At 52.8% G+C, this 23,061-nt stretch overlaps 6 protein-coding genes across 6 annotated transcripts; 3 read left to right on the top strand and 3 right to left on the bottom strand.

Annotated features, from left to right (window-relative positions):
* Positions 1 to 868: 868 nt before the first annotated feature.
* Positions 869 to 2,747, top strand: Triagg1_4610 (CAZyme family GT22; the record flags this gene model as incomplete). The annotated part of the gene is made up of 3 exons (XM_062899033.1): positions 869 to 881; positions 936 to 1,385; positions 1,540 to 2,747. The coding sequence occupies 3 exons, from the start codon at positions 869 to 871 to the stop codon at positions 2,745 to 2,747; spliced, it is 1,671 nt and encodes a 556-aa protein (XP_062756627.1).
* Positions 2,748 to 3,713: 966 nt separating this feature from the next.
* Triagg1_4609 (uncharacterized protein) lies at positions 3,714 to 10,794 on the bottom strand (the record flags this gene model as incomplete). The annotated part of the gene is made up of 4 exons (XM_062899032.1): positions 3,714 to 3,974; positions 4,056 to 9,389; positions 9,722 to 10,364; positions 10,568 to 10,794. The coding sequence occupies 4 exons, from the start codon at positions 10,792 to 10,794 to the stop codon at positions 3,714 to 3,716; spliced, it is 6,465 nt and encodes a 2,154-aa protein (XP_062756626.1).
* A 4,178-nt stretch (positions 10,795 to 14,972) lies between these two features.
* Positions 14,973 to 17,009, top strand: Triagg1_4608 (CAZyme family GH13; the record flags this gene model as incomplete). The annotated part of the gene is made up of 4 exons (XM_062899030.1): positions 14,973 to 15,128; positions 15,283 to 15,953; positions 16,038 to 16,376; positions 16,472 to 17,009. 4 exons carry the CDS (start codon positions 14,973 to 14,975, stop codon positions 17,007 to 17,009), a joined length of 1,704 nt encoding a protein of 567 aa, XP_062756625.1.
* A 743-nt stretch (positions 17,010 to 17,752) lies between these two features.
* Triagg1_4607 (uncharacterized protein) lies at positions 17,753 to 18,502 on the bottom strand (the record flags this gene model as incomplete). The annotated part of the gene is made up of 2 exons (XM_062899029.1): positions 17,753 to 18,040; positions 18,227 to 18,502. 2 exons carry the CDS (start codon positions 18,500 to 18,502, stop codon positions 17,753 to 17,755), a joined length of 564 nt encoding a protein of 187 aa, XP_062756624.1.
* A 622-nt stretch (positions 18,503 to 19,124) lies between these two features.
* Triagg1_4606 (uncharacterized protein) lies at positions 19,125 to 20,495 on the bottom strand (the record flags this gene model as incomplete). The annotated part of the gene is made up of 3 exons (XM_062899028.1): positions 19,125 to 20,291; positions 20,347 to 20,406; positions 20,457 to 20,495. The coding sequence occupies 3 exons, from the start codon at positions 20,493 to 20,495 to the stop codon at positions 19,125 to 19,127; spliced, it is 1,266 nt and encodes a 421-aa protein (XP_062756623.1).
* A 689-nt stretch (positions 20,496 to 21,184) lies between these two features.
* Positions 21,185 to 23,001, top strand: Triagg1_4605 (uncharacterized protein; the record flags this gene model as incomplete). Its single annotated transcript, XM_062899027.1, has 2 exons — positions 21,185 to 21,824; positions 21,893 to 23,001. 2 exons carry the CDS (start codon positions 21,185 to 21,187, stop codon positions 22,999 to 23,001), a joined length of 1,749 nt encoding a protein of 582 aa, XP_062756622.1.
* Positions 23,002 to 23,061: the final 60 nt, after the last annotated feature.

Here is a 23,061-nt window from a genome sequence, read left to right as displayed (position 1 = left end):
ACAAACATGCACTGGGTCTGTTTTTGGTTGCAATGGGTAATGTACGGCTCACTACGGCGGGCTGGTACGTTTATTATTACTACTTTTACTATCTTTTTTATTATTCTCCTTCTTACGGCTCGCCCTTTGTCGATTCTTTTCTATTTTTGAATGTTTTTATTTTCTTCAAGAGCTGTACCATACACTTTGTTACTTGACATAGCGCTAGGAGGTGATAATATTACGGTAGTGGCTGCGTGTAGCAAGACCTTCAAAGTTGGATATCCAAAATATCAATCCTATTGAGCTAGCAAAAGCTTTATGGCTTGTGTATGTCCCGAGGAGTTTTCGAAAGCGATGATGACGATGAATGGTTCAAGTATGGAATGTCCCTGCAGTATCACTGACAGAGGTGAGAAAATTGGCGGTTCCGGCGGAGGATAATTGCACTTTAGGTCTGTAGATGCATCAATAGTGTCGTCTTTTGCCCGGATAACGAGCAGAATCACTTGTATTCACTCATTATACTGGGCTTTGATGAAATCACAAGTGCTATTGGCGCGTGTTGATTGAGATGAGACGCTGGTTACGATATACCTGATGCGGGGGATGGTTGAGCCGCTCCGAAGATGGGCCTCAGATTCAGGGAGAGACAGCCAAGTACAACAACATGTCATCAAAATCCAACAACGCTGGATCGAGAAACGAGACAAGTGTGCGTTGTTCACACCGCGAAATTGCAACATTTCACACAGTCAATGGGCGTGATTGACCATCCTCGCTCATCATCTTTATCGATTACCATCCCGGACACGTTTGAAAGAGGACAGACTGGACAGTGATCAGCTTCTTATAACGATGATGAGTGCCTCCTCCTAAACCACCCACAATGGAATTCACAGGTAAGTGGTCGTTGTTATTTATTCTCCTATCCATCGCCGATATACTAAACACAGAACTCGCGTCAGATCTCCTCCTCTTCGCCGTGCCACTGCTGCACCTCCTCGCAGCGCCCTACACCAAAGTCGAGGAATCCTTCAACCTCCAGGCCACCCACGACATCCTCACCTACGGCACGCCCACCCACGACGTCTACGCACGGCTCTCGTCCACGTACGACCACTTCGCTTTTCCCGGCGCCGTGCCCCGGACGTTTGTCGGGCCGGTGCTCCTGGCGGGCGTGAGCCAGCCGCTGGTTGCACTCGCGGGGTTCCGGCATGCGCAGCTCGTCGTGAGGGCCGTGCTGGGGTGCTTCAACGCCGCGTGCTTGGTGGTGTTTGGGGGAGCTGTAAGGGAGGCGTTTGGCAAGGGGGCGGCGAGGTGGTGGGTGGTGTTGAGCGTGAGCCAGTTCCATGTGGTGTTTTACTTGAGCAGGACGCTGCCCAACATGTTTGCCTTTGGATTGAGTGAGTCCAAACACCCCCCCTGTTCTGTCCATAGGTGTTGTATACTCAAATCGTGTATACACACACACACACACACACACATCTTTGCCCTGAAACTCACTCCCGTCTTATTTCTTCGTATTCCTCTCACCATGCTCACATAAAATCGTGCCAGCAACCCTCGCATCAGCCTTCCTCCTCCCCAAAAACGACGCCAAAAAAGCCCACGTCCGCCGCCGCCAGGCCATCGCCCTCCTCGTCTTCGCCACCGCCGTCTTCCGCTCCGAGCTCGCCATCCTCCTCGCCGCCACGGGACTCCTCCTCCTCGCCAACGGGCTCGTCGGCCTGCGGGAGCTCATCGTCGTCTTCCTCGCCTCCTTCGCCGCGTCGCTCGCGCTCTCCGTGCCCGTCGACTCGTACTTTTGGCAGAGGCCGCTGTGGCCGGAGCTCGCAGGCTTTTACTACAACGCCGTCCTGGGGTCGTCCTCCAACTGGGGCGTCTCGCCGTGGCACTACTACTTCACGTCTGCGCTGCCTCGCCTCTTGCTCAACCCGTTGTGCTTCCCGCTCATCGGGTTGGCGCTCTTCCATCCCGCGACATCTCGTCAAGTCCAGCGTCTCCTCATTCCATCCCTAGCATTCATCGCCGTATACTCCATCCAGCCGCACAAAGAAACCCGCTTCATCTTCTACGCCGTGCCTCCCCTCACCGCGGCCGCAGCCGCAGGCGCAAGCTTCTTCTCTTCCCGCTGGTCAAAGTCTCCCCTCTACAGCCTCGCCACCGTCGTCCTTGCTCTCTCCGTCCTCGCCTCCTTTGCCGCTAGCACAGCCATGCTCCTCCTCTCGTCACTCAACTACCCCGGCGGCGAGGCCGTCTCTCAGCTCTACGCCATCACAGCGAGCATCACCCCCTCCCCTTCCGAGCTGTTCGTCCACGCAGACGTCCTCACTTGCATGACCGGACTCACCCTCTTTGGTCAAAACCTCTACGGCTCTGTTCCAACATCTTCCTCTCCAGTCCTCGTCTTCGATAAAACCGAGGTAGACGAACAACTCCTCCACCCCGAATTCTGGTCCCAGTTCGACTACCTCCTCATGGAAGACCCATCTCTCGTCCTCGGAACATGGGACACCATCGGTCGTATACATGGCTACGACGGTGTCGAAATCCTACGACCTGGCCAGGCAGCCGTGTCAGCAGAATCATCCCCTGAGCAAGGAGCAAACGCCAATGTTCTGGGCCAAGGCGCCACCATTGCCACCATCAGGGACACAGTGAGGAAATATACCAGAGGCTGGTGGATAGGCCCTCGGATGTCTCCTCGAATACACATCATGAAACAAGTCCGAAACGATGATGCTGCATCCAAGTTGAAGATTTAAAAGCGCCCCGTACAGAGAAGATCTCCTTTTTCAATAGATACTGGCTATCGCATTAACACTGCTGGGTAGATGGTTGGGTTTTGACTCTAACATATGGAATAATACCAAGTAGAAACACCATATGGAGGTTATATTTATTATCAACAGGTTCAGTAAAGTTGCCACAGCTAGGTCAGAGGAAGGCTACGCCCCAGCCTTTGAAGAAACACCATATACAATAGATACACACTCGACCAGGAAAAAACGAAACAGAAGAAACTCCAGAAAAAGTAAATCGATCCAATTAAAAGTAATTTTTTTTTCTTGGTTTCTTCTTATACCATACTCCTCCACACCAATGAATGCACTTATCCATGCAAATCAAGAAAAGAAAAAGAAAAAGATTTCTGCGACTACTTTGCAATAACGATAATGATAGAGAAGAAGAAGAAAAAAAATACCAATTCCCCCTTTAAAAAACCGCTTTGCAAGCCCCAGTTTGCTGTGCTGTAGATAGATGCATTGAACCAATCGCCCCTTTCCACCAAAGAGGTTGTACAAAACGAATCATAACAATATATGTGAGGTATATATATAGTAAAAAAACTTTGCACCCACGCATCAAACAATCCCCTCCCAGGATTTCCCTCCCTCCAACCCCCCTCCAGTAAACAACTTTCGCCGAAAAGACTGCGCCAACGCAAAAGTCTCATATGTAAAATCCATCCGACCACGTTGTGACATGATTGATCCAGAATGCAACAAGGGAAAAATCAAACCCAAAAAAATAAATAAATAAAAAGAAGGGAACTCAAGCCCTCTTTTCAACGCCTCCGGCCTCGACGGCTCTACCCTCTCCCGCGGTTCTCGACCGCTTGGAGGTAATAGAAGAAGAAAAAAGGATTCCACAGAAGGCCCAAACAAAGTTATGAGATAAGCGCCCATCCGCTTCATGATAGGTTTTAGTAATGTACAACCGATCAAGATTTACTCTTGCTCAGTGTCACTTCCATCCTCTTCAGAATCTTCCACCTCTTCTTCAGCATCTTCAATCTCTCCCTTGATAGTCACCCCATTGCTGGGTTCATCATCAAGGGGACCATACTTCTCCTTGTAACGGTCCAACTCCTCTTTCTGCTTCAAGAAGAACTCAAACACCGCAGCCATGGGGGCACGAAGCTGGTTAAGCTCTCGAAGGGTACTACCTCCAATAGCGAGATGGCGCATAGTCAGGGTCGACACACAAGTCTATCGTTCATGTTAGAACAAGGCCAACAGGCAGGGGACACATTGGATAGTTCAGTAGACGCTTACCTCTATTCTGCTTACTTGATGTTCCATAAAATTGATCAAGAAGCGTTCAGTGACTTCGCCTCCTCGGGTCTTCATTCGCTCCAAGAGTTCCGTCTCTGGGGGCTGAAGTCCCGGACCCCTGACTTCCTCCAAAGTGCTGCACAACATCTCAAGGCGCAAGCTGACTCTCCACAATGACCAGATAGTGTCAGGATCAAATGCAAGGTCGCCAGACAGGACTGCAGTAGGCTTGTCGGCCATCAAATCTTGACGTTCATGTTGTAGGTGGTATTCAATACGGCCAGTGAGAGCATGAGGGTACAGAGAATAGACAACCTCGGGGTTTTCTAAGCCCTTCAACTTCTTCTCCCCCATCTCTTTGACTTCGAAACCCTGGGAGGTCAAAGACCTCAAATCCTTGCGAATAGCAGTCGCAATTGACTCGTCCTCGAAAGAGGCTTCTGAGCTGGCTGAAACATTTCGGTCTGTGTCCTGATAGTTCTCCAGGCAGCGTTGGATCTCGGAGATGAAGTCCGAAGACACCGTGATCTGGCCACCATCGGCACAAGCCGAAATACGTGATGCCTTGTTAACCATGGGTCCAAAGTAATCCATGCGACGGGTGACGGGATCTGTTTCGCTCACGCAATCCCCGTAGTGAATGCCCATGCGAACAGAGAGTCCTTTAAAGATCAGCGCATTTTCCTTGTCGTATATCGGCTGGCACGACATCGAATTGAGAACCTCTGACGGCCAAGGGACCTCGAGGAGCTCCATCTGAACGGCAAAGCACCAGAGGAGAGCCGAAGTCGCAGTAGGGAATGACACCATGAAGGCATCACCTTCCGTCTTGACTTCGTATCCTCCAATTCGGCGTAGTTGTCGCCGCATCACTTCGTTATGTAGCTTGATTGCCGATCGCATGGCATTGGGATACATCTCCCAAAGAGTCGTGGAATTCTTGATATCGGTAAAGACAATGGAGACGTTGCCAGTCGGGGCGGGGATCTCCGCCTCGAGCCGGTTGAGGGAAGAGTCGAGAACATCTGCCTTGCCCTTTCGTCCCCTCCTCGTGGAGAGAAGATATGGGGCCTCCGCAGGGACTCCCGAAGGGTAGAGGGACATGCTTGTGCCCCGATGAAGGCGAGATCGCTCCACTCTTCTTTTGAGGTCGACAACGCTAATCATCATTACCATGATTTTTCCTGATGCTCCGTAGGCCATTGCGATATCGCGAAGCTTTTGAGCAGCACGCATAAGGTCCTGGCGCTCTGCTCGCGCGATATCCGTGATAAGGCCAGGGGGGAGGTACTCCCATAGCTCGCTTGTAGCCATGACAATGATGTCGTCGTTCTCTCGGATGGTCATGTTAGTCACGTAAGGCGCCGCCTGTACTGCGGGCATCAAATCAACGTATCCAAAGGCTCGAGAGACCTGTAGAACATCATTCAGCCGGCCATTGCGCGATACCCATCCACCAGCTTCGCGAATCCTTGACCGTTCGGACGGCTCTGCGGGGTCGTGCTTCCGGGTCAGGATATGATGTTTGCTGTCTGTCTTGATAACCATAGCCTGAACATCTCCGACGTTTGCCACGTAAAGTTCTGTGCCTGAAAGGTATAACACGGTGGCGACTCCTCCGGAATTGAGATCTTCCCTACTGAGAACGACCGGCTGAGATACACCCCTATGCGATTTCTTCTTCCGATCGTCCGAATACTGTGTTGCGGCGGTCACCAGATCTTTGTTAAGGGCCAAAAAGGCTCTTCGGAGCGCATCGGCAGGCGTTTCGTTCTGGCGGGTTTTCAAAGCTTTGAGTTCCTGAGCAAAAATGTGTCCAAAGTTTTCATGGAGATACTTGGCAATCTTAGATCCGCTGTTAGACAATGCCTGACCATCGAAGAGACCCAAAAGCATTTCCGTCTCTGAAGAGTTAAACCGTGGAACGACAAGATCAACCGTGGACAAATGTTCGTTCTTGCCCAGAGTGTCGGCCATACCATATGGCAAATGGCCTGCCAACGACCCGGACGTCCTAACTCGTCTGTCTTCGCTTTGATCCGGTATGCTGGGTTGGGTCAGGGTAACGTCCATCAGGCCCAGTATCCTCAGGTTGAGAAGTCGGTTAAAGTCGGTGTACTCCTCGCGGTTCACGGCTCCAGGGCCGTCAATACCGCCCCATGCTGTCTGCTTAATCTCCAGCCGCTTATTTCCCGAAAGGTTGAGATATCTCAAGTTCGGGTTCAGGTTCCAGTTCCAGTCGTATGGAACATTGGCAATGTTGTACTTTAGCTGGTTATTTCCGCAGTCCAAAACCGCAAGCTTCTTCGCCCTCGATATATCAGCTGGCAAGTTGGTGAACTTGTTGCCATTGATATACAAAGTTTGAAGAAGACTCGACTCTTCCAAGTCATCTGCCGGAAGACTTGTCAAAACATTTCCAGACAGGTACAGCTCTACCAGCTGTGGCCAGTTTTGCATTGATCTCTGAGGCATATCGCTGACCTCCCAGTTGTAGGACAAATTGAGAACTCTGAGCTCGGCAAGCTGCGTGATCTGGTCAAACACGTCATCATCCAGTCGGTTGTCTGCAAGGTACAGATTTCGCAATGATCCAGCAAACGTGTTGGTTAGTCTAGACGACAAGCCTGAGTCCTTTCTCAGTGACTGGTTTGAAGTCGAGACCGTGTTCTGAGATTGTGATGTTCCCCTAGACATGACAGACGTCTTACGTCCGCCCTTTCCATAAACGGACACGACAGAGTTGTTTCGGTCTGCTCCCGGTATATTGGGCGTTGGGCCTACGCTCAGCAAAGTGGTGCTAGACGCTTGGCTCGGCCGGCGCTCCTCTCCCAGTTCCTCAGAGCTGCCACTGGCGGAGAGTGTTCCCATCGGGAGCGTCTTGCCATTTGTCGTCGGAGGTGGTCCCTGCAGCTCTTCGCCGGGTAGCCGGGGGGCCCTTGACGCGGCCTTGGGGAAGTTTTCTAGCATGTTGGAAGACGCGTTGAAGGTTTCGAGCTTGTTGGCCCACCAAATTTCCATGGGCAGTTTAGAGATGTTGTTATCTCGCACGTCGAGGACCCTAAGCTCTGTTAGGCAGCCTATCTGGGGTGGCAGTTCGCTCACAGAGTTGTGGGCAATGCTGAAATGCTCCAGACGGCTCAGGGCACCAATCTGAGGCGGGAGTGAGACGAAGTGGTTCTTGTCGAGGACAAGGCGTTCCAGATTCGGCATGTTGGAGAATGCGGAGTCGATACTCGCCAGCTGGCCCTGGGAAAGGTTCAGGGTCTTGAGAGTTGGGAGCGGCTCTCGGATTTCAAACTTGTTGAGCGGGTTCGAGTTCAATTTGAGTTGACGAATGCGCTCAAATTTGCCAACAAAGGCTGAGATGTGATTGTGAGCAGCGTACAAAATCTCCAGCTTGGGCAATTCGGAAATGACATCGATATTAGTGATGTAATTGTATTTGATGTCAAGCTCGCGCAGGCTGATAAGGCCACTGAAGGACTCCGGGACGCCGCCGCTCAGGTGATTATTGGTGATGAGTAGCTTTTCCAGACTCTTGAGCTGGCCAATCTCTTCCGGTAGCTCTGCGATGGAGTTGAAGCTTAGATCCAAGTCAACCAGGCTGTGCAGGTCGCATAAGAAGGGCGGGAACGCATCCAAGAAGTTGGAGGAAATATTCAAACTCCTCAGCGCTTGGTATGCGCCAAAGTAAGGGGGCAGGTGCGTCAGGCGGTTGTTGGCAAGATTCATTCTCAGCAGTCCAACGAGGGTGTTTAATTCAGCATTGTCCAGCTGCTCCAACCTGTTGTTGGAGGCATCCAGGTACGTGAGCCTCGCGGCCCGGCCAAGACTAAGCGGCAGTTTTCTTGCTTCATTGTTATTGAATTTGATGTCTCGGAGGTTTTTGCAGGACTGGATAAAGTCTCGTGGCACATCCAGAGACAGGTTACGAGAGAGATTAAGAGATATAATATCGTTAGCCTTAAGATAGAGGGAGATGGGAATAGTGACGAGATTGCGACCGGCAAGATCGACGTAGTTAACCTTTTGGGTGGCCTTGATACCCAGGTCCGCCGTCTTTGAGTGGAAATCACTCTCTCGGGCGGACAAGAACATGAAGCGGCACAGGTAGCCGTTGTCCTCTCGACCCAAATCCTCGATTCTGTCCTTTTCCTCGTAGCCGACCTGCTGTAGGAGGCGTTTCTGGATGAGTAGGGGCCGCTCGCCTGGGGTTAGAACGCGGATAAGGTCATGCTTCTTCATAATGATGTGGTAGTTTTCGAGTCCATCAACGACATATGTTTTCTTAATCACTTGGGATATGACCTCGGCAACGGTGGCGTCTAACGCCATGGAGTGGGTTGAAAAGGTCCCGTCCGATCGGAATATGCGAATAAAGTAAGGCGTCAGTTTCTCCTCGGGTCGCGGTGGGCTCGAGAGCTCTTCCACTTCTGGCTGCTGTATCGTAGTATCCTCGGTGCCTCGGCGGACTGCCCAGCTATCAGGGGCATCCCAACTTCCTCCCTTCGGCGGAGAAACTGCCGAATCGATGGGGTCAGGGTCGATGTTCACGAAGGAGGTGTCCATGGGGGTCAATGGGGGTGGCTTGGCCAGAATACCTTCCATATCGTTCAAGTTCGTGTCGAGGTGGTACACGTGTCCAGGGTCAGCACGGTCGGTCGGGCCAATGGTCTCGTCGCAGTCGCCCTTCTGGAGGGGTCGCTTGGGCTTGGAGAACGGGAAGTTGTTCTTGAACGTTCCGCGGGCGGCCGCCAGGGACCGGGTCTCAGAAGCATCGGACACGTCTCCAGAGCCGAGGACAAAGGTAGAAGGAAAGGCGGATGGCGACAGCTCGGGGCGCGTCAAGTCTGTCTTGGAGGACTTTGCCTGCAAAGACCTGGTAGACTGGGGTAAGTCTCTCAGCTTGGAGCCGCCACTGTTGCCATCATCTTTATCCTTATGCCGTCGAAATCGGCTCATGAAGCCTTTGTTATGGGTGCCAGGGGAAGCGTGTCCCTCGAGCACACCAGACCTCGAGTAGGGCGCCTGTCCGCTACCAATGCTCGGTGTCGGGCTTTGGGCTCTGGAGCGCGAGCTGCTGAAGAGCGTCCCCGCCATGCCCCCTCGTTCGCGAGGATATGAACTGCTCGTAGAGTCTTCCCGACTGGTGGTCGGCCGCAAGCTCCTCGGATCATCGATACTCTTGTTATGGCGGTGATGGTGACCGGGGAGGTGAACGATGCCGGCGCGTGAGGACTGTGAGGACTTGGGCGGCACTTGAGGCGCGCCATCCGACATGTATCGTTCCCGATCGGGGCCCGTCATGATGTCTCTCACTGGTGCCTCTCCATACCGCGCAATGTCCTAGAAGACGGGCAAGTCAGATTCTGTGTCATGATTCCAAGGCGAAACCGATTTCCAATTTCGACCCCCACTATTCGTGGATCGCAGGCGGCCCCATAACGAAAAAAAGAGTGGATCGGAGATGAAAGGCACAGATGAGAGCTTACGCCGTTTTGGGAAAAGGGAGGCAGGGACATGGAGGCTGCAAAATAAGAAAAAGAAAAAAGAAATATGGTAAAGGGGGGGGGCAGAAGGGGAGAAGAAAGGTGAGGTGAAAGAAAAGAAGATGAAAAAGAAGCAAGGAGGAGGGGGGAAGAGAAGAAACGAAGATCGGAAACACAAGGCGGACTTACAGTATTATCCTGATACAAAAAGGGCACTACTTCAGGGGCCGGAACTGGGGTCCTGGGCCGTGACGAGGCAGGCGAGGCATCCCTTGTATGATCGGTGGCATTTGAGTAGTTACGATCGCGATGCGTCGGGCGAGTATGGCTGTAGGAGCGCGATCGTTGGTCCTTCCCCATATAAGAGGTCGGCAGGCTGCTCTCGGAACTGTCGCGCCCAGGAAACTCCTCGCCGAAAAAGCCCTGCAGTTTGCGAAAGCCGCCACGGGGACCGCTGGCCTTGGATCCAGTACTGCTAGCCGTCGTGGTGACACTAGCAGCCGATGGCCGCCGCCCGTCTGTGTAGTAGAGCTGCTCGGGAGAGTCCTGCATGCCCAGCGACGAGCTCGCGCCGGTGCGAGACCCCAAGCCGTGCAGCCCGGGGGAGAACTGCGAGAAGATGGACATGTTGTCGGCCGACTCGTCGACGAGGCTCGCGGCATAGTTGGCGGGGTTGGGATGGCCTCGCGGGGGGTCGAGCACGGCCAGGTCGCGGCGGTAGTTGGTGAGGTCGCTCAAGCGGCGGCCGCTCTCTCTCGACGTCGTGGGCGACATTCGCGTGGTGGCGGTCGAGGTGGGCGAAACCTGGAGGTCGTCATCTCGAGAGAGGCTCCTACAGGCGCAGGGACCCGCGTTAGAACATGACATTTGCAGCGTACGGATGGATAGCAGTAGATCGATGAACAACAAAGGCGGCGGGACGGGCGGCCGGGACGAGGTCGCGAGCAAGCGACGGCACCCGGCCCTCCGCCAATACAACGCCGCGGAGGCACGACACGAGACGAGGAAAAGCTGGGCAAAGCAAAGCAAACTCACTTATGGTAATGGGGCGTGGAAGCGTCCGTGTCAATGTGCGCCGGGCCTGTGCCTCCTACACCCGCGCCCGCGCCCGCGCCCACGCCCATGCCGTTGCCGTTGCGCGATGCAGCTTCGGTTGAAGCCGCCGTCGGGGTCGAGGGCTTCGCCGTGATGGAGGATCGAGTGCTGTCGGTGCTGGCGCTCGTGCCGGAGCTGATGCGGAAGGCAGCTTCATTCTCAGCCATTGTCACCTAGGCGCTAGCGGAGAGCTCCAGGCCACTACCATGCGTTCGGAACAGGTGCTGGAGTCGTCGAGGCGCATTCACGTCATTCTCGACCGGGCGGATGCGCTGCTGGAGAGGGTGCGATTGTGATTGTCTTGTCTTGTTGTGAGTGTCGGGCGCAGAGCAGAGGTTTTTTCGCCCTCGACGGTCGTCTGCGTCTGCGTCTGCGTCTGCGTATGTTATGACTATGACGAGGGGCTAGAGATGGAGAGCTGGGATTGTCGGGCTGCGGCGCGGGATTATCCAAGTACAAAACTAAACTCAACAAGCAGAGGCTTTGCCAGCCCCAGAGCAGGTTTGGCAGGGCTGAACACAGTTTGCTTGTTAGCTCTGCTTCCTGAGGGGGTGTGAGGGGGTGGGCGGAGGGCTGGCGGTTTTGATGGGTTGATCGAAATCGAGGCGAGGCGGAGGCTCGGTGGCAGAAAGCGGACAGGCACAACGAACGCACCGAGTCTCACACACACACTCGCTTTAGCAAAAAGTACGTGTACTTGGCCATTGGCTGCTTTAACCGCAACCTCGTCGTCTACTCAAGGTACCTATACTACGTCTAGCATCGGAGCAGCTTCTTGGGCTCAATTCGCTTCGTACCGGGCTGGTATTCACGTAGCCGCCGGTACAACCCAAGATCAATCACAACGGGCAGCTCTCAGACCAAGAGCGTACAACCATCCGACGTCTAAAAATACATGGACAGCAACTTGGCGCTCTAGGCTCACTACTAGTAACGTCTCGCTAGAACTAATTCAACAATCATATCACATGCACACCGGTTGGTTTCTCTTGTGTTCCATGGCTTGCGCAGGGGTGGACTATGTCTAGAGTACAGTAGAGTATAGCCACAAGTATATCACCCGGCGACACATTTCCTCGTCACAATGCTCTAGCGGCAAAGCCCATGAGAAGAGGGGATGCTTGTCTTTTTTTCTCTCTCTTTTTTCCGCTCCAGTTCTCTGTTTTTACCTCTTGGGACGGGCGGGACCGAATACCTACCTAGTACTTGGTAGCTTGAAAAGGCCTCGGCAGCTTTAATACGATGGACTCCATACTGCACTCGTATGTGGTAAGTATTGGAATGACGCTGCCCAATCGACGATAGTGGCATCCAGGGGTCTTGTGTCCAGCACGGCATATGTACATACATGCTGTACGTACATCCCCGGTACATACGCGGCTGGGCTTGTTTTGCAAAAAAAAGCTTGCAGCAGCGTCGGGTCTTGTAAGCAAAAAAAAAAAAAAAAAAAAAAAAAAAAAAAAAAAAAAAAAAAAAAAAAAAAAGAGGTGAGACTCTAGATCAATTAGACGCAGCACGGTGCAAAGCCGCCCGTCAGCCGTCTGTGTGCGAGGGGGGCCAAGGGCTTGCACAAGACGAGATCAGCGATGAATCAGATGGCAGCAAATATACTGCTGCCTGCCCAACCTGATGGTCTTGGCCTGAAGTTGACCAATGCACGGGGAAAAGTGCGCATCACCAAAGTCGCACCCTCTACAGTACTCGTATGTATGTACTCGTAGCTGCATGCCCTCGGCCTCTGATCTCATCAAATCTTTTCAGAAGGGGGGGGTGGTGAATGTAATGCGCAGCTGAGGGCTTTCTGTAGTCGTCGTACCTCTGCCGTCACACTCACACTCGCACACGCAAACGCACGCAAATGAAGACAAGGCAACATGAGATTAGTCGGTCGTCTCATTTACCAGCGCAGCACCATTCACAAACGACCTACTCTATCGGCAGCCGGGATGCTTCGTACATTGCCTGGGCTAGCATTATTAGGTACATCCGCGGTGGCATGGCATGGCACTAGCATGGGCGCCAATCAAACGGGATCGCCCAACCCGGAATCGTTGGCCAGCACGGGCTGAATACAGTATAAGATAATATCCCGTGTTGTGCTAATTAATGCTGCCTACTGTCCCGTGCCTGTGAGAAGTGCCGTGTGCCTTGTAAGCCTCCTGGTCAGCAGTCAAATCAATCATTCTTTCTTTCAGTCAATCGATAGCCATGATTGCTTCCATCCTGTCGAGTCCTCTCTGTGTTCGCATTGGGCTGGGCTGGGCTGAATACGGGAAAATGAAAAATGACGTTCTCCCCGCTCGGGGCGGCGGATACCGGCACCCGCAAATGGGCTGCGGCTACGTGCCAAGTGGGCGCTGATTCCGCAGCTACGGCAGTTCAGCAGCGTCTAGTACGAGTACCTCCGCGCAGCTGCCGTCATGGGGGCGCTGGAAGGTACAGGTACGGAGGCTGCCGTACCCGTCTAGCAGCAACGTGCACCTGTCAGTTGAAGCTTCAAAATTGATTGCTATTTGACCCCCTCATCAAATCTCAATTGAATCGGACTCCGAGCGCCTCCTGGTCACAACATATGCTTCATGCTCCCTAATCAAGCACCGTGCTACGAATGTAGTAATAAAGCACTACCATCGTACTAATAACACCATGGATGCCTTATGCTCTCTTGAGGCTGCTTCCCCCCCTGGAAACCGAGCCGCCTGCCGCCAACTTTTGCGCTGACAGTCTCGCATCTCGCCGTCGCCGGCGCCTGCGCTCCAATCCACTCTGCCGGGGCTCAGGGCCACCAGTGCGCCGCGGATACGGGCCAGGGCTCGAGTCAACTCCGGATTCCATGACATGACATGCCAGTACAGTAGAGTTTGATGGCGGCCGCCGCGGCTGTGCTGGATGACGCTATTCGCTGTATGGTGGTCTGTTGTGCCTCGAAATGAGCGTCACACGTCCATGGCCAAGCTTGGACGGAATAGCCCGTATCGGGAGGCTTGATGCGGAATGCGTTCGGATAGATTGAGTTCCCTCCCATCCGATGACCACAGACACAAGTAAAAAACCCATGATACTGGTACGAGTATGATTTGATGTTCAAAAGGACTCGACCCTGCGTCGTTTCACCGCGACGACAGTCTTGTACCCCCCCGGCACCGTATAATCTCGCTGGCGACATGGTGTCCAAGTCTTCTCCTCACTCAGCCGAGCCACTAATGCCAGATGAATCCCTACCAGGACAAAACCTGAAGCTGGTCAGCTCAGCACCAAACAAGAGCGAATGTCTCGTTGATCGGGGGATCCCTTGTCTGGGCATGACGCCAACACAAACACATGTCAATCATCTGACAGCTGTGTCACAGTAAGTGCAGTGGTGAGATAAGCCCGAGGGAGGATGAGTAAAGGCAAAAGCCTGTGCCATGTCAAACCCAAGCCACCGAACGGGCGTATACTTGCAACAGCACAACCATCGTTCCCCGTCAACACCTCACTTTATCTGCCTCAGCAGCACCTGATTAATTGTTGCAAGAATGGCTGCGCGGCAAACTCGGTCGGCGAACGGCCGCTAGCTCAGAGCCATCCCTGTAGGCAAACCTGAAACCCCAATGTCCCGTCGAGTCGGTAGCAGCTGAGGTGTCAAGTTGATGGTACTTGGTATTACTACATGCTCCGTACCAAGCGTTGGAGATCATACACTGTATTACCAGGCAGACATTTGATGCATAAAGAAACCTATGCATGTGCAAGTAGGTATGTAGCGTCTTTGTTCCAGTATCAAAATGTTACATCTCAGTAAATGCAGAGCTACGGCTGTGATTTCAAGCTACCCAAGTTCAATAACCCCCATTCAACTCAAGGAGCATACATGCACCTTGATACTTATACAGTATCCGTAACTGCATCAGGATTTTGCAACCAACTGTCTCGCCATTGCATCGGCGCAAGATGCGGGGAGATATCCGGCGTCAGACATGACTTTTACCTCACGGCTAAACCTCCAGACGACTTCGTCGGCCCGGCGAGCTCAGTGTTTTCCACGGCCTTAGTTGCCTAGCAGCTTCAATTACGCTCCCATCCCACTATATCCACGAATAACACTGGCCATCTGGCGTTCTTACGGGTCTCCAATGATGAAACTACCTCCACTATCTGGAGATAGCCTGGACGTAGTGTTCTTTACAGTGGGTTAAATGCCCCGCGAACCCCCCGCATACTCTGTAGATACGGCAAACAGAAACACTGAAATGTCCATCCTCGTGCGAACATACTCTCGGTGAATTTGAAGTCTCCAAACACAACCGAAATTGAAACTCCCCTGTACGATCCAGACCTAAAGAACTCCTCAAAAGAACTCCTCATGGGCTCCACGGAACAACTTCGCACCTGGTGGAAGGAGAGTTCGGTGTACCAAGTATATCCGGCATCCTTTCAAGACACCACGGGCTCTGGGACTGGCGATCTCAAGGGCATCATTTCACGAGTAGACTATCTCAAGGACCTCGGCGTGGATATAGTATGGTTGTCGCCCATCTTCGCAAGCCCCCAAAAAGACATGGTTGGTTTAAACTCCCGGCTCTAATTCTCTACCCTACAAGTACAAGTATACATATGTGCGAGTGCTTTTCGTGAGATGCATGTATATGTTCTAATTAAAGCAATTCGCCTAGGGATATGACATTAGCGACTACAGGAAGATTGATCCCATCTATGGAGATATCAGTGACGTTGATACTCTAAAAGACAAGCTCCATGAACGGGGGATGAAACTTGTCCTCGACCTGGTGGTCAACCACACAAGCGATCAGCACGAGTGGTTCAAGGAATCAAGAAAGTCAAAGGACAATGCCTTTCGGGATTGGTATATCTGGCGTCCCCCCAAATACAATGCTCAAGGCAATCGACAGCCCCCAAACAACTGGGAAAGCCACTTTCAAGGCAGCGCCTGGGAATACGACGATACAACGGACGAATACTACTTGCGACTCTTTTGCCGAGAGCAGCCCGACCTCAACTGGGAAAACCCGGACGTGCGCAAGGCTGTCCACGAGGTGATGCGCTTCTGGCTCGATCGAGGCATAGACGGCTTCCGGATGGACGTCATCAACTTCATCAGCAAAGACCAACGATTCCCAGACTCTGATACGGTGGTCTGCCGGGGCCACGAGTACTACGCTTGCGGACCTAGATTGCACGAGTACCTGAAGGACCTCGGCGCTATTCTGAGAGAGTATGATGCGTTCAACGTGGGGGAAATGCCATGCGTGCAAGACCAGAACGAGATCATCAAGGCTGTGGGCTCCGACCGCGGAGAGCTCAACATGATTTTCCACTTTGAGCAGTAAGTCGACCAGGAATCCCGCGAAGTAGTATCATGCGTTTCTGTAAGTTGCGTGTAACCACGAAACTGACTCTTCAAATCCAGCATGGATCTCGACTACGGCCCAGCAGGAAAGTTCTCCCCCGGCACATGGACTCTCGCCAAGCTAAAGACGGTCGTCACCAAATGGCAAGAGTTCATGTACAACAACAACGGCTGGAACGCCCTCTACCTGGAGAACCACGACCAGCCGCGAGTCATCAGCCGCTTCGCACACGACGACCCTCAGCACCGCGAGGCTAGTGCAAAGATGATTGCCGTGTTTCATGCTTTCCAGGCTGGCACGCCGTTTATATACCAGGGCCAGGAGATTGGCATGACGAATGTTCCAAAGGAGTGGCCCATTGAGGAGTACAAGGACATTGATTGCGTCAATCATTGGAAGTAAGCTGATTCGATACCCGGCATCATATACAAGACAACAGCACATATACTCGTTCTGATGAATTTCACACTGATCATTGTTCTACTTCCTCCAGCCTATACAAAGACACCGCAGACGAAGAAACAAAGAAACTCGTCAAGGCAGAATACCAAAGGAAATCCCGCGACAACGCCCGCACCCCCATGCAATGGGATTCATCCCCCCAAGCCGGCTTCACAAGCAGCACCACCCCCTGGATGCGCGTCAACGACAACTACGAGGCCGTCAACGCCGCGTCCCAGACCGGCAACCCGCAGTCCGTCTACCACACGTACCGCCAGGCCCTGCAGCTGCGCAAAAAGCGCAAGGACCTGTTTATCTACGGCAGCTTCCAGCTCGCTTACAAGGCCAACGAGCGTGTGTTTGCGTATAGGAGGAGGGGCGCGACGGAAATGGCGCTCGTCTTGTGCAACTTTTCGCTCGACGAGGTGAGTGTGGGGAGGGTTGATGTGCCTCTGGAGGTGCTCTTTAGCACGCATGGGAGGACGGCGGATGAGTTCAAGAGAGAGCGGCTGTCGCTGGCTCCGTGTGAAGCCGTGGTGTTGCTTGTTGAGCCAACTTTCATAGGGTTCACGTATGCAGCTGAGAATTAGAGTGCTCTAGAGGACTGATGTTGAGATGCAAGTATATTTTTTTTACGACAATTGCTATTTTTCTCTATAAGAAAAATCTCTCTATATAAAGGTATCAGGGAATAAGCAAGATAGAGAGAACATTGACCATCGTTTTGTAAGTCTGCATGTATTTGGTATCGCGAAGCTGCTCTACTCCCCTCGATTACGGATACAGAGCTTGTACGTGCGCAAATATGGCACTCAAACAGCAGCTTAAATCGCCGTGCGCACATGCAAACCTGCACTGACTAATGTTGTCGCTGTCCTTTGAACTTTAATTGTTTTCATTCTGTTCCCCGCACCGTCTGACCAGAACTTGGCCTTCCATGTCCGGGAAACAGAGGCTGTGCAATCAGATCACCCACCGCTTCTAAACCACCACGCAGCTCTTTCAACTTTCTACTGTTATCTACCGCCGACCAGAAACACTGCATCAGAGTTGACTTTGCTTGGCTTTTCGTTTACCCACAATGAGTCTGTATGAGATGCGACTCCAAGCTACCGGAGCCTTTAACGGTAGCTTCTCAGCAGCCGAAACCGCGGACGAGCATTTTCAACGGTGCTGGGCTGAGCAGGCATGCGGAGGATGCTTGAACAGCCAAGGCTGCAGCTGGTGCCCTTATGTGAGCCTCCCTATGCCCGAACTGAATTTACATGAAATCTGCACGTTTGCCCCCTCCCGTACTCCCGACAATCATTTCATTGTGTGGCTCGATCATGGATCATCGCTTCTGACAGCGGAATATCGACGCTTTGTCTATGCAGACGTGGTCGTGCGTGCCAAACGAGTACACCATCCCGGCGCTGGCACCGGCCTTTGCTGGTAATATTTGTCCGCACCCAGATGAGCGGTGGGAGGTCAGGACGAGACCTCTTGGGTGTAAAGTCTCATCTGGTACGGCGCTGGCGGTTGTGGTGGCTGTTTTGGCAACGTTGGCGGCCGTGTTGATCGTTGCCGCAGCAGTCGTAACGGTTGGGAGAATACGCAAGTCCGAACAAAAGGTATGCAGCTGGGAATGTTTATCTCGGTGGAAACAGTCGTTTCAAAACCGAGTCGGCAGAGCGGATCCAGAGCGAGACCCGTTGCTCTCACCACAACAGGCAGACCATGTTTCTCCTTGAAAGTGAATGTGATTTCAGGTCGCACATGTTACTATGCGAAACAAGATGTGGCCAGATGCTCAGCCAGAGCTGACCGGTGGAATGATGGCAACCTCATCTCCCTCTTGGATCAGAGCGCCGTCCTCGCCGGCTTCGGGAACGTCTACATAATCAAGGTTGACCGTTACCAAACAAGAGTCGAGGATTTTGGCCTGGACGCCGGGATACCGCGACTCCAGCTCGGAAAAAAGCTTGCCCAAAGGTAAAGGCGCTGGCAAGCTCTCCGAGTCCCGTCCCGTGAAAGAACCTGCGCCGGCAAAATAGAGCACGCTGAAGTGACCGCGCGGGGGTTTCGGCGCGGATGATGTCATGGCAGCTTATGGAGATGGATGGTTTGCGTGAAAAAGAAGCCCAGTAGCAAATATGATGCGATCAACTCGGCAGAGTAATTGGATGCGTGTTCTAACGACTGCTTCTTCCCAAGTATGTTAGCGTAGACGCTTTCTAATGTCAAACGACAGTTGGAGAATGGGTATGTGTCAAAAGTTCTAGAATCAGAGATCTTGGTGATAAAATGTCACATCATAGCGATCAGGTAATACATGCTATTTTGGAACATCATGCTAGAGAGAAAGATAATGCGAGATGCAAACAAGATTTGCACTTACAACATCCTAAATGGCGAACAAATGGAATCTTGTTCTGGAAGAGAATCGTGGTTTTGATAATTACGAAAATAGGAAGAAAAACGACACGCTGCAATCGGAGGCTTTTTATGTAGTCATCGTTGCTCCCGTCTCCACGTGATGGCCCCAGCCGTCCAAAGCTTCCAATTAAATGGAGATTCCGTTGAAGCTACCTTAGTACTGAAAGCTTGGGCGCTAATAATGGCCTTTTGGGGGACACTGAATTCTAGGTTCTTATTGGAGCTCAGCTTAATTGGGTATCATTTCTTTGCAGACGTGTAAATTCGCAACATCAGAAACGCTGGTCCTATGCCAACTTCTCTAGTCGCTGCTCTAGGTCCTTTACCCAGCCTTCCATGACCTCCACGTTGGTCTTCATGACTTTGTCGCCGTTGTTCACGGTTTCCTCCAGCTTCTCGATACCATCTTTCCACAGTTTGATTTCTGTAGTTATTTCTGCCTGCTGCTTCTCGATCTGGTCCAGTGTCTGGCTGGCGGTTGCGGCGTCTGCGTGAATGGCTCTGAGTGATCGCAAGCGGTCGAGCAGAGGGGGCAATATAGGCGTCAGGTTTTCGATCGTAGGCAGGATTGCGTACAAGGCGTTGATTTTGGCCTCTTGTTCGGACGTGTCCGCCGGAGGGGACCCCGCGTGCTTGCCGAGCTCCTCCCGTAGGGCCTTTGCCTTTTCGCGAGATTCATTCAACTTGTCTTGCTCAGTGGCCAATGCTCGTACCCGGCGACTGATTGTGTCCAGGTTGGCAGTTGACGCTTGCGAGAGGGTCGAGATTTGCTTCTCCAGAGAGTCGAGCGTTGGAAGGATTGCCCGAGGAAGTCCGCCTTCACCGGCCTCTGAGATGGATGATGAACTGATGCCGAGGCTCCTCTCCAATATCAACAACCTGCGATCAAAATCCGCCGCCTTGGCGAGAGCATGTGTCTGCTCGTACGTTGGTGCGTAGGTGATGGTGTATGTAGGCCCAGCTTCGAGCGATCCTGTCACAGCCTCGCCTGTACTGGAGGATGTTGGATCGATTTTCTGGATGCCAGTGATGCCAGAGCGCCTGGACAGGTCATCCAAAGTTTGGCTTAGAGACTCGAGCCTCAGGTCACCCGGGGAGCCGTCATCGCCGCCGGCTGAGGCCCCTTTTCGTTTGGCATATTCGTCCTTGGTTTCTTCCACTTCTCGCTTTAGACGGGCAATCTTGCGTTCCAAACTTTCCACATCGTCATCGTCAGAAAGATCTCCCAGCTCTTCTGTCCCATCCTGCAATATCCGTTGGCGACGGCTGGAAGCTTTATATGATCGTCGCTTGCCGTCGACACGGTCTGAGAAATCCGCTCCGCTGATATCAATGGTAGCTGGGGAGAATCGAGTGCGCGCTTCGTCAATGCGCAACCTTGACCGCGAGATGTTCTGCGTCTCGTCGTCTACTCCGTAGAACTCGTCGTCGGAAAGCGTCCGAGCTGCAGTCGTCTATGCCCATTGTTAGCTATGAAATTACAAAGGGAAATGAAGCTGGAGCTGCTACCGGAACTGTAGAGTTGTCATCTGTCAGCTCTGGGGTTTCGTAGATATCTGGCGCAGAGTCCTGGTACGGGTTAGACGTTAAGCTGCTACGCATTTGCCGCGGAATCGTACCAAGTCTGGCAACGCCGCGTATTTGCGGTTGAGCGCCATGGTAAAATGTCAAGGCTCGATCTTGACGCAAGCCAGCGGTGTGGTCGAGTCTAAGGCTGTTGTTTGTCGGACGAGGGCTTCGAAGGTGAGGTCCTCGGTTTCCGTTTCCAGGGGTCAGCTCCCTGCAAGTACAGGCGCTGGTAGCCTTGCAGCTGCTGCTGTCGCGGGGCACCTGGTACCTGTGGCTGTTATCGGGTATTTGCACAATGTCCGACCGCCTTTACGATGCATCTGTGGATTATTGATTTCCCCTCCCAAACTTGCAGTAATTCTACCAATTCTCTACATAATTTATTGAGATTCCAGAGCGAATTGGCCGCCGAGTTCTGCATCTTCTACTGTCCATCACCGTCCAGGCCATGAACCCCGCAAGATCGATATCCGAGCTTTAGCGATTTGATATGCTATCGAACTAAAAGACGCCGTCCCACCTCGAATCACAATAGCGCACGCGTCCAAGACGCGCTGTGTATCGTCTGACGGTCAAATCTTCAACTGCCGACACCACAATTGGTTGCGAGGCTGCTTGTATTTTTTCAAGAGCAAGGTTTCCAATCCTATCGAGGCGGACAATCTAGCAGCTGCAATTCAATCTTGGTGGCATTGCCATTGGCTGTTTGGCTAAAGTATTGGGATCTTCTGAGCGACATTGACGTTGGAGCTCTGTTTAGAGCCAAGGGACACGCATCATGGGATCAAGAAGAGTAGGGTTAAGCTATCTCGATTCACCTAAGCCTCTACTCAAATCGATCAAGTCCAGGACTGAAGCGAAGACCACGACGGCTACGACCACGACGACAGAAGCGGCACCGAAACCGAAACTAGAGCCCAGGGCCCAGAGTAGACGCTCTCAGATCAAGGTCGAGCCCACTGACGATATATTTGCGCCACCACTTGCGTCTAGCGATTTGGAAGACGAGGGCTCGGCTGAAGATGCAGACGTCAACGTGAAATCTGAACAGTCTATCGCTGACAGCTCGGATTCAGATGCTCCGCCCCGAGGAGCTATCTCGTCAACCACTTTCAAATCCGAGGGCCAAAAGGGTGGGCGCTCAACTCGTCGATCAACACTTCAAGAGGCACCAAAACTAGAGGAAGAACCCGAAGAGTCACAGTCAACGGCCAAGAAGAGGAAGCGCCCATCCGATGGCTCCCCCGAAAAGAGCAAACCCAAGAAAAATGCACACCCCAAAACGGAGCCGACTGTAAAGCCTCTGAACATGGCCAATCACCTCATAGATTCCCATGGCTTCGTCAAGCGATCCGAGGCCAAAAACAAGTTTGGGAAAAGAAACCCCCTTGCTCAGGGAATTCGGCTACTACCAAAAGGTTCGTACAGCTACATGTTTGCCAACCACCATCGTATGCCACAGATGATTAACAACGCGCAACACTAGAAGAGTCGGCCACGCCCGCCAGGTTTCGGCCGCCTCCCGAGTATGGCACCAACACGCCCCGAAAGAGCTGGAAGTTTATTGTGCCAGATTCTGCTGGCTTCGATTCTCCGGTCAAGAGGACCCGCCGACTAATGACCCTTGAGCCTATCCATTACGAGAACGAGAATGAGGATGCTGATGAAGACGACGAAGACGACAATGATACAGTGGCTTACAGCCAACCAGGATCCTTCACAGGAGGTGCTGAACCTGCAACAAAAGGCAAAGCGAAAGGGAAACGAAAAGCCAACCCCCTACGCTCAAGAAAACTACTAAATAGGATCAAGGGGGAGCCCAAAGAAGATGCAGATCAAATAACATCTTCGCCGCCGCCCGCCAAGTTCGTCATGCCCGCACAGCTCTCAGACTTCGTGCCACCCGGCAATGGCACCGGGAACGGCGACGACATTCACGACGGCGACCTGTCCGATGCAAGCAGCAGCGACCTGAGCTCCCTCGGCGGCCTTTTCCCAGACAAAGAAGGCGATGGCGGTGCGCAGTGCCCCTGGTGCGGCGCCACAGTCGACATGAAGCTCCTAAAGGACTTTTCAAACGGCAAACGGCTCAACGTCCGACTTCAAACAAAATTCTGCGAGGAGCACAGGAAGAAATCAGCAATGGCAACGTGGGAATCAAAAGCCTACCCCGACGTCGAGTGGGCCAGCCTCGAATCCCGCTTCAAGAAGCACCAGAACCGCCTCCTCGACATCATCAACGGCTCCGAGGAGTCCTTCTACCGCACCGCCCTCGCCGAAAAGATTGAGCAGGGCCAGGGCCGCTCCATGAAGAAGGAAGAGAACCTCAACCCGGGCTACTACGGCCCCCGCGGCTTCAACATGATGTGCGACTACCTCGTCAAGGAGTACAGCGACATGCTCAAGAAGAAGGCCGTCCACGACAAGGTCATTGCCGGCAGGGGGTCGGCGGCGTTTATCCAGGCCGTGCTGGTGGCCGAGCTGGGCGTGCAGCTCATCATGGAGGACATGCTCGTCTCGCCGGAAGAAGCCAGGCATATACTCGAAGAGAGCAAACCGATAGGAGACCTTGTGCACGCAGACAATTGGTTGTGAATGGGTTGAAGGAGAAAGTGGACAGTGTGAAACGATGTCATGATTTTTTCCGTTGGAGCG

The sequence above is a fragment of the Trichoderma aggressivum genome (assembly GCF_033847375.1).
Source record: "Trichoderma aggressivum f. europaeum strain CBS 100526 chromosome Unknown scaffold_014, whole genome shotgun sequence".
NCBI classification, from domain to species: Eukaryota; Fungi; Ascomycota; class Sordariomycetes; order Hypocreales; family Hypocreaceae; genus Trichoderma; species Trichoderma aggressivum.
Note: the sequence above shows the minus strand (reverse complement) of the source record. Positions and strands in the feature narration are given on the sequence as shown.